Source organism: Porites lutea, chromosome 2, assembly GCF_958299795.1.
Source record: "Porites lutea chromosome 2, jaPorLute2.1, whole genome shotgun sequence".
NCBI lineage: Eukaryota > Metazoa > Cnidaria > Anthozoa > Scleractinia > Poritidae > Porites > Porites lutea.
Window position 1 is genome coordinate 22794210 of NC_133202.1, and position 10358 is coordinate 22804567.

The window sequence follows — 10358 nt, forward strand, 5'->3', positions numbered from 1 at the left end:
TATTAATAAGACACGTCAATCGAGAACGAATTTTATAGCGGGGCGTCCACTCGCACGCAGCTAACCCTTTTAGCTATAGAATATGGAAACCTGTCAATTCCAGAAAATTTGTTTATGACGTCAGCAAACGCCCAAACGTCCCCCGCCCGTACAGACTCTGGGATTAAGGGTAAAAAAACTGAACAGTGTAGGGAAAGGAATCCGTGATATGTACGTTGCGTTTCGTTTTGGCCCAAAACTAACCATCTTAAGGGCAACCAACCAGTAAAATTCTTGATTCAAGTTTCTTGTGTTTGAGTTACGACAAAATTTTCGGTAATTAATTTCTGAGGTTTGGTCACATTTTTGGTCACTGATTCCAGGAACAACCAAGTTCCCCCCTCCCCCTTCCCCCCCCCCCCCCCGCCTTGGTCTCTAACATATCGTGTTCTTGTACTGCCGTCACAAAATGAAAGACAACTGCTGTCCAGTTTCTTTCTTCTGTTTTTCAAAACTGACTTGTTTTATTTAGTTTTTCTTTGAGAAACGGGTCGCAAAGGGGTTCATCGATGCTGCGTTTCTGCTGGTTTGTGATAGTTCATGTAAGCTTGTGCGGCGGACTACAGAAAAAAATCTTGCCATTTCAAATTGTTGACTATTAGTTCGTGTTCTTCCACCTTTGCTACAAAATGAAATACAGCTGCAATGAAGATGTCTCTGTTATTCGAAGCTGGTTTGTTAATATGGTTTTGGGGTGGGGGAAAGCTTTGTCACGAGATTCAACGAAAGTTGAAAATGCAGGCTTTTACAGCAGAGTACAGGAAAAGTTTCTGACCTCACTTACTCGCTTTCACGATTGCATCCTAGGTGAGCCTGAGTAGTTATTACAGTTTTTGTCTCGTTTTAGTTTTGCTGTCAAGTCAGGCGTAATTATTTCATGTCTTGACATGTATCAAAGATTTGAGACAGCCACGAAGCCAAAAGAAGAAGTAAGCTAATGATAAATTTTGTCAAAATGTCCATATTCGATTCATTTTAATTTTCACACTTCTTATCTTATTTTACTCGAGTGTATATCTGTTAAACGGAGTTCAAACAGCTCAGTATTTTCGATTGCTGTCTTGAATATTTTGTTGTTGTTGTACATGTTTCATTGAAGTTTTATTCATGTTTTGATAGTCAGTCATAATTTTGCAAGGCGTGCGTTGTGCAGCTTTTCTTTTTCCTTTCGCGGACTGTGTCAGAATGAAGCTTGAATAAAACGCCTGAAAATGGTTTAGAATGGCTTATATTTCCTTTTCAACGCAACAAAAATCTTGAATGGCAACTTTCGAACTATGTGCAAATGTCTTTTCAAAACACTCAAACGTAAAGAAGGGATTCGCCTTGCTGCTGCTGCATTCTGTGCTTGATCTTTTTTTCTTGTTTGTTTGTTTTTTTTTTTTAAGGTAGCGACTTAGAAATAAATTCACTGCGCTTCCTCAATTGAGAACATGATACCCCCTGTGGTAATGTTAAGATTAACACGTGTTTTTATTTCGTCGATTGTTATTATAATAATCCGAATAGTACTAAACAATTAGGCCTTTTCCGAGTTCCCCCGGGCCTCTGTATCAAAACGAGGTTAAGTGCTCAGTCTTTGATATGGAAATACACCGTATTCACAAATGGCGGACACGCGGGAAAAAACTGGTGCCCAGTCATGAAAGCGAGGCGTTGGAGGATAAACAAAAATTTCAAATGAAGACTTTCAGTGAACTTCCAGAGTGTTTAGCACGGATTCCACCTAAAATAACTTTGTACGGACTTCTTTTTAAATACAGTTACGTGGGATGTCTTCTGCTTTTAATGTTTAGTAATGACTTGCTGTTTGCAATCAAAAGGGACGCGTATATCTGCAAGGAAACAGGATGATTTTGTAGGTTTTCGAGTCGGTTTCCGAAGCATCAGAAGCTCGACAGGTGGACGATGACTGGAGAAAAGCGGCAAACATGTTGGCCCAAACTTCACATTGAAACCGAGTACGAAAGCCAGTTCACTGTAATTCGGTGAAACAGAAATATAAACAAATCTTGGTGGCAAGAAAAAAGAAATAAGCGACAGATACATGGCCTACTTGTTAACGCAAGAGACGTCTGCCGTTGAACAAAACAGTTCAAGTCGAGATGGAAAAAAGGAAGACAGGAAAGAAGAGGTGACTGAGGTTTCGATGAAGTTATGTTTGATTTTTATTTGCCAGGACGTTATTCTCTGGTCTTTATCAACGAAGGACATCAATTATAACTATTTTTTTTATTATAAATGCAGGAGCGATCGAGTGGAGTACGCTCAAAATTTCAACTTGTTACTCGGCAGACTCGGTAAGCCAGACACATCATTTCAGCGAGTAATTTCGTATTTCTTATCGTTGGCTGTTAAGAGTTTTAACTTTATGTTCCATTATATTTTAAAGTTGAAGAATACATAAATAAATAAAATGATGGTCTTCTTAAACGGATCCAGACTCGAATTTAATTATTCGAAACAGAAGCTTGCCATGTTCAGTCCTGACACAAACATTGCCTTAAAAGTTTAACCTAGTAAAATGTAAGCTTTATACCACTTTTTTTTACCAACAGCTCTCTGAGATAATGCCCTAAAGGAGACCAGGCAAATAGCAAGCCATAAGATTCACACACTACAGCTTCTAATTTTGATAAAATTATTTTTAATTATTTCGCAATGACAACGAAATCATGAGATTTTTGCTAAGCTCTGCCAACGTACCTCTAACAATTCGCTCCAAAGCGACGGAATTAATATGATCCAAAGGAGGTTGTAAATACAGACATACATATATACATAGATATGTATAAGATGTCACTAACATGAATGAATGAGCCTCGTGAATGAATCTTTCACCCGCTCTCAGCTTGACCTGTTTTCAGTGGCCATATATCCGTCGCTTATTTCTCTTTTTCTCGCCACCAATATCTGTTTTTATTTCTGTTTTACAGAATTGTAGTGATCTGGCTTTCGTATTCGGTTACAGTGTGAAGCTGGGCCAACATGTTTGCCGCTTTTCTCAAGCCATCGCCCACTTGTCGTGTCCTGCTTCTGATGCTTCGGAAACCTACAAAATCATTCTGTTTCCTTGCAGATATACTCGTCCCTTTTGATTGCAAACAGCAAATCATTACTAAACATTAAAAGCAGAAGACATCCCACGTAACTGTATTTAAAAAGAAGTCCGTACAAAGTTATTTTAGGTGGAATCCGTGCTAAACACTCTGGAAGTTCACTGAAAGTCTTCATTTGAAATTTTTGTTTATCCTCCAACGCCTCGCTTCCATGACTAGGCACCAGTTTTTTCCCGCGTGTCCGCCATTTGTGAATACGGTGTATGAGTTTTCATTCTCACGCAAATAAAACTCATTTCCACCTGAAAGGTTGTGCACTTGGCCTCAATTTGCAAGTGAGGGTTTTTGGAACTCGGAAGTGGCCTATTAGGCTACATACGAAAAGGATTTAATATTCCACAGGCTAGGCTGTAAATGTAACTGTTCTGAACTGTGCGCGTATCTTGTGATAAAGATTAGATAAATATATATGGCGTCCAAACTCTGTTGTCTTGAAACAGATATAGCTACATATTCCATGTGGTTAGAATAATCAGTGGTTTTCATAATTTTTTAAACGCCTTATAAACGCCATCATTTATAGCTTAATATCAAATTAACTAAAATTAATGACCTCAGTTAACGTTAAAAGAAATAACAATCTTAGATTCAAATATTAATGACCTTAGGCTGACGTAGAGCCTATTTGTAGCAATCTAGGAAATTAGAGGATTTAAGATTACCAATTGTACTTATTCAATTAACGAAAACTCTTAATCTTCAGAGACGCCTAAAGATACATATTTACTGTCTACCTTTTATAGGTACCAGTTTTTGTTTTTTTATTTTCGCTCTGGTAGCCCGTGTGTCAGTTCTTAAATAAACTTTTAGACAATTGTTTCCGAAAAGATTTAAGTTCACATAGTGTCAAGAAAAAAAAAAAGAAAAAAAAAACCATTAAAACTTGCGAAAAGATTATCTGGTGTCAGAATTTTTCACAAAATAGTTATATTGAAATGCAGGCTTTATTTCTTTAATTTCTAACGATGATAAAATTTGGCTATGAACCTGACAAGTCAAGGCAAAAGAAAATTGACAACAAGACAAAAACAGTTAGTTGTTCATTTGGGTCGACATAAAGTATTAAAAAAATATATCAACTCACTTGGCTCCATCTATTCATCTTCATTTCTTGCCATTGATTATTTCGTCCTACCATATATCAATAAGACATACATTCTCTCCAGAGATGATATTTTAATCCACGTCTTAGCTGTGTTAAAATCAATCTTTTGTACCAAGAAACCGAAAATCTGTTACCTTTGTTTTATTTTGGTCATTATTGCTTGTCACAGTGCTAGGAGATCTCAAGGAGATTATTTTTTGGCATTTAAATCTGGCGTGCCTTGCCACAGATACAATTTATTTATATTTAAAAACAGGACCCCTTTAAAACGGACATCAGGTCCTTTTTTTCTTTAAGTATTATCTATAAGATTACAAGATAGGTTGCTAATACACGTTCGTAAAAACAAAAACAAAGCTATCGCCTTGACGTGAGAAATTCGACAGCAGTAAGTCGTTCGTTTTTATAGATAACTATGTCAACATGCGCCATGAACTAATGATATTAAACCACTCTTAATTTGCATATGTAGCTTTCATTTAGCGAAGTAGGGTTTGATTTCATTTCAAGTGCTTCGTAGTATGTTGTTTTAATTCGTCGCTGTGGATCCTTAAAAACTGCTAAATCTGAATCTAGATCCGAGTGGAAAACAACAAATAAGGTATTTCAGAAAGAAGATTCCTGAATATCGCAAACGAAAGGAGTCGTAAGGTATGAGATCGTAACTAACACCCATGGTTTCTTTTAACCATTTCAAAAAGTTGTGGGTTTTTACAGTATGTCATCCAGTTGGTTTCAACATTTCCTAAAACCCCACCATATTTAAGGATTAACTACTTAAAAAAAAAACAAAAAATTAAAGCTTTCAAAGTATCTAACCCTGCTCATTGAAAGGTTCAATTACAGGTTACTGTGGAAATTATATATGTAAACGCTTATTTCTGAAACAGATCATCAAAGAACGCATTCTAATAAACTAGTGTATGGAATGAATTAAGATGGCAATCACAGTATGAAACCGTATTTAAGATGCTATTAATTTTCGACTTCGAGGACTAGACTATTCTGGGTCTTTAAAAGATATGGCATTTTATCACAAAGCGTGTTTTTGCGTGACACTTAAGTATTCAAGGTTCTAGTAGATAATCTCTTAAAAACGAATGCAACAACAATCGATCCCACCGATTTAACTTGCTTCGTTTGTTAGATCAATGTCATGATGAAATACCATTTGGTCAGTCACGGTTTGTTCGTTAACAATTCGATACTGAAACAGCTTTTAATTTACATGAATTTGATTTGGTAGCTTAGAGGATGTATGTAAAAATTAATATTAATATGCTCCCATTTTAAAAAGCGTTGAAATACAGATTATTCATTAATATTATTCGGGAAAACAATTTAAACAGCCCTTAATTATAATAGAGCAGACCAGTTATTTTTCGTATTACTCGACACTCATTTTTTTAGCAATTTGAGTAACTTAAACGCCAAGAAATAATAGGAGGTATCTTAATTTTTCGTGAATTACAATAATTAGCTATGCCAGTATTGAATATAAGCAGAGTTTGAAAGTAAAACTAGCCAATTGAGAATATTAAAAAAAACATACGTGACTCAAAAAACCTTTTTAAAGTGCAGCCACTTATATTCAAATATTTAGTTTACCAAGCTTACTATTAAAGAAAGCCAGACATGGTTTCCAAGATCGAAAATGTGACAGAGATAATCGAGGTGGTTAGAACAAATTTCAGCAGAATGCTCCATGTCTGAATTACAATCTTAATAAATATGCGTATATATTACATTATGCACTCTGAAAAACGTTTAGTAACCAGAAGGAGGTAAAATTATTGACCAAGTGATTTTTTAAAAGGAAGCTGTTTTGCTATTAACGATGTCATGGCATGACGTCTTATGGTTGACAAGCGCCTTTTAAATGCTCTCATATTTCTTTCCCGCTAATGGAGTTTGAATTCGTCAAAGAACCTATACAAGCCTGATTTCATTTTGCAATCATAAAAGTCAACACAGACTGGGCTTAGACCAATTAAGCATTTTGAATATATCAAATTTCTCGCCATTCCAATCTTATCTAAGAAATGAATTTGAAATTAAATTTTAGTTGCCTGGCAAACTTGCTGCCCTTTTGAGGATTAGTTACATGTTATATGGTTTTCTCAATTCCTATTGGCCAACCACCTCAACTGAGATAAATCATGAAACAACTTAATGGTGACAGCATTGCGAGATAAGTTCTCGCAGACTGTTTAACTCATTTCGCATTGCAATAAATTATATGACTTATGTACAGTCGATTTACTCAACACTCTGACCTTCGCGTAAATTACGAAATTCGGTTGCCTCAACGAAAGGTGTCTTGTATTGATTTAAGATTTTACTTAGTAACAAAAAAGCGCAAATCTTAAAGAAACCTTTTAAATTGTTTTAAGCCCACCAGTTTTCTGAAGCGGAAGTGTCTGTTTTTAAAACCCACCGTCTTCTAGTGATGAAGTGAATTTTATATCTCTCAAATATAACCATGCCCAAATTTCAAGGCTGAAATTATTCCATCTTTCAAGTATTTCTATCTTTCCACATTGCTAATCCTAGCAGTTTTTGTTCTGGACAGTTTTTTCATATCAACCTATAGTAAATGACCTTAGCTTGCTTGCGCCATCATTATTTGAGTTTTCGATCTTTGCTCATTACCAAAGGAAGTCATGGGTTCAACTCAGTCCCTTCGGAAAATCAACTAACTTTTTCTTCTCCTGGTCTCATGACATAAAGAATATTATGTGAATGCAAACACAATGGCACCTACATGTAACTTTCAGACAAAGTTGTCAAATTTGAGTGCACGAGTCGGTTAAATTTCCTTAAAGTACACTTTCTACATGCATCACATTTGCTCCAAACAACTCCCGGCCATCTACATGGAATCAGTTGCAAAGAATAAGAACAATGATAGCAATATATCAGAATCAAACGTGAAAGCAAGAGGAAAGACCCTACTCGTCTGACAGTTTGGACCACCCCCACAAAGCCCCGTTTTTCCGCTTGTATTCGTGTTTTGACAACTGAAAGCAAAACAAGCAACTATAGTAACAAGCGTGCTGCTCAGTTTTTTTTTCAAAACGACTGATCTAATCTGTGTAATGAAATCGAAAGAACACGAACACAGGAGGACACGTAACGAACAGGTGTGGAGCAACAGCACAATAAAACAATAATTGACATTTGAGCAAGTCAGAACACCCCCCAGTGCTTTACCGTTTACTTTCGCTTTTTAAACACGACAGCGCTTTTTGAGATTTTTTTCGTTTTCTTTTATTGGTTTTACTATATGTTTTTTGTTTCATTTTGAAGATTTTCTCTGTCTTGACTTTATTGTACTCGGACTAAACAGCGAACTTTCTTATTCGCAATTAGTGAAGATTGCATCAGACGTAAAATGCACTTTCTTTTCCTATCAAATATTCTTACTTTGGTTTTTTTTCCGCAATTATCAGAACATAGGTTTCCTTAATCCTCGAAAGAAATTATTAATTTTAGGTGACCCAAAAAAGTCTTGAGCGGGCGAGCTCCACCCATTTGAGAATCAAAGCAAGATTAAATCTAGCATCTCATGGACTATAAGCCATATATCAAATCGAACAAATCAATTTCAACTCTTTTTACACGTTTAAATTTCTTTGTTTTTTGCTTTTGTTTCTTTTTATCGTCAACAAGCAATGCCTTACAAGTCAAGCCGCGTTATCAGCCGCGACTCCCAGGAGTTCATTTCCTGCTTGTGCGCAGTACTTAGGATAGGCAAAGAAAATCAAGGTGAATTTCCTGGAAAGAAACCTTGTTATTTTTCATCAAAACGTTACCGAAAAAAGAAAAAGGTATATTTTTATTTGTGTTTGGTATACAATTAACCGAACGCTCCCTGGCTGCTAAACTTTAGCTTATTACAAAACAGTTCCTTTTTTTCAGCCTTGTCATTCCAAGGAAAATATATCACAAAACCGGGTGTTATTTTACACAGAGTAAATAGATATTTCTTTTAAATTTATTGTTTCAGATATATATTGGAAGCAGAAATGAACGAAACCTCGCAAGGAGCCCGCTCACCACTTACATCTTTGGTAGCCTGGTGCATAGTTTTTGGCTTGATAGCATTGGCAATAATTATAGGCAATGCTGTGGCCATTGCGGTACTTACAAGAAAGAAACTACTGCGCAAGCGTACCAGCTATTTCCTCATCTCTTTGGCTGTTGCTGATATGACAGTTGGAATATTTTCCGTTCCAAGTTTTATTTACCAGTTGGTTTGTTTTTGGCAGGAGCGCCTTTTCGCCCCATCGATAATTTTAAATATAGTAAAAACCGTGGATGTATTATGCGGCTTGGCCTCTACTTTTACTCTTACAATAATTGCCCTGGAGAGAGTTTACGCCATTTGTCTACCTCTTCGTCATCGAACTTCGACTCGAAGACTTTACGATCTATCTATTTCTACAGTGTGGATCCTCGCTGGTTTACTATCCAGCTTGTACTTTTTCCATGTATACCGTTTGATTCAACATAAAATCTTCTTTTGGTTTTTGATCCTTACCTTTTTCTCATCTATGCTGGTAATGCTTTTAGCTTACTTAGCTATCTGGATAAAGGCAAGCGGACCTATCGTTTCTACTAGAGAAGCAAGCTTAGAATATTCAGACTCCAGCTCGGACAAACAGCGAACTTCTTTTACAAGCCAGTATGACAAGGAACGAAGCAGACGAGCTGCGGAAAATGACAGAAAACTCGCCGTGACAGTATTTATAGTGACAACTGTTTTTATTTTAACTTGGCTCCCCTTTCACATCATTAACCTGATTGTGTTTTTAGAATGCAAGGCTTTCCCTTGCTCAGCTCAACCTTCAACCAACGTTATTTACTTCTGCAAACTTTTGCATTACTCAAACTCTCTTCTTAACCCTGTTATTTACTCATTGAGATTGAAAGATTTCAGGTCGACACTTAAGGTCATTATTTCTAGCAAAATATAGTTTATTACACAATAATCTAAACACTACATATCTAAACGTCAATGGAGAGATCGAGTTATCTCAAACCGTTCAGTTTCACAGGGTTCAAAATTCTCAAAAATGGTAAGAGAAATCACTTCCGACTAATTTTCTCTCACAGTCTTTAGCTGATGTTTGTTGCCGATTTATAATAATGTTGTTGCGGATTTATACCCCGATGCCTAAAACTTAGTCAGAGTTATCTGTCGGGGCATATTTTTTTCGCCATGGAAGTTGCCCTCAAGCATTCTTTCCTTACATAAATCATTGTCACAGTCTACCTGAATGAAGGATCACTTTTAAATGAATGAATGACTGAAAGGATGACTGAATAACTTATCTAATACAGATCGATGTTTAGACTCATTTTTTTGTTTACAAATTGCTCAATCTGAGGTTAGAGTGTAAAAAACAAACATAGGTAATATAGATTTAGCTTAGGCTAGAGGGGAGAGCTCCCGTTGATAAATAAATAATTTTCTTCATACAATAAACTTGTAACCATTTGCAAGGAGACCCACTTGGAGTTGAACCTGCGATCAGTTGAAACCTAGTAACTTGTCAGCGGAGAAAGTCAGAAGAAAAAAAACACCTAACTTCGATGGTTCGACTCCTGACCCCTCGATACGATCCTATTATACGGATAGCGGATCAGTTCCCCTGTGGTGCGGACGGACAGGCGGATGTACTCTCACTTGACTACCAGAATAGATAACCAACTTTCAACTATTCTTAGCTATTGGGCTCCGTTCGCTTCGCGCGCGTGTGGAGCTAAATTAGATAGCAAACGGAAGCGGTCGCCAGTTATGAGATCGCGACTAATACCCACAAACTATTTCTCAGCACTTTTATTGTATTCGGCTTTTGCACGATGTGAAGAATTATGTACGCTGATGGTAAAGAAAATAACTGCAAATCTGTGGACGACGATCCTGCTTTTTTATAACAATATTTCGGCTGGCCACACCAGCCTTCTTCAGGTTTACCATAGTTATTAAAATAGGATAGTTATGAAACCCGTTAGACTCTTTTGTTATATGTTTTTGGTAGCTTTGGTGGACCTGACCGTAAACAAGGTTCAATAACATTCCTATCATT

At 36.5% G+C, this 10358-nt stretch overlaps 1 protein-coding gene across 1 annotated transcript; it reads left to right on the forward strand.

Moving 5' to 3' along the window:
- The first annotated feature begins 4772 nt into the window (after nucleotides 1-4772).
- LOC140926755 (beta-2 adrenergic receptor-like) lies at nucleotides 4773-9617 on the forward strand. Its single transcript, XM_073376456.1, has 2 exons — nucleotides 4773-4914; nucleotides 8273-9617. Exon 2 carries the CDS (start codon nucleotides 8292-8294, stop codon nucleotides 9240-9242), a length of 951 nt encoding a protein of 316 aa, XP_073232557.1. The 5' UTR covers nucleotides 4773-4914; nucleotides 8273-8291; the 3' UTR covers nucleotides 9243-9617.
- The last annotated feature ends 741 nt before the right edge of the window (nucleotides 9618-10358 follow it).

Coding starts and splice junctions, on each gene's coding strand:
- LOC140926755 (XM_073376456.1), top strand. CDS start 8,292: ATGAACGAAACCTCGCAAGGAGCCCGCTCACCACTTACATCTTTGGTA.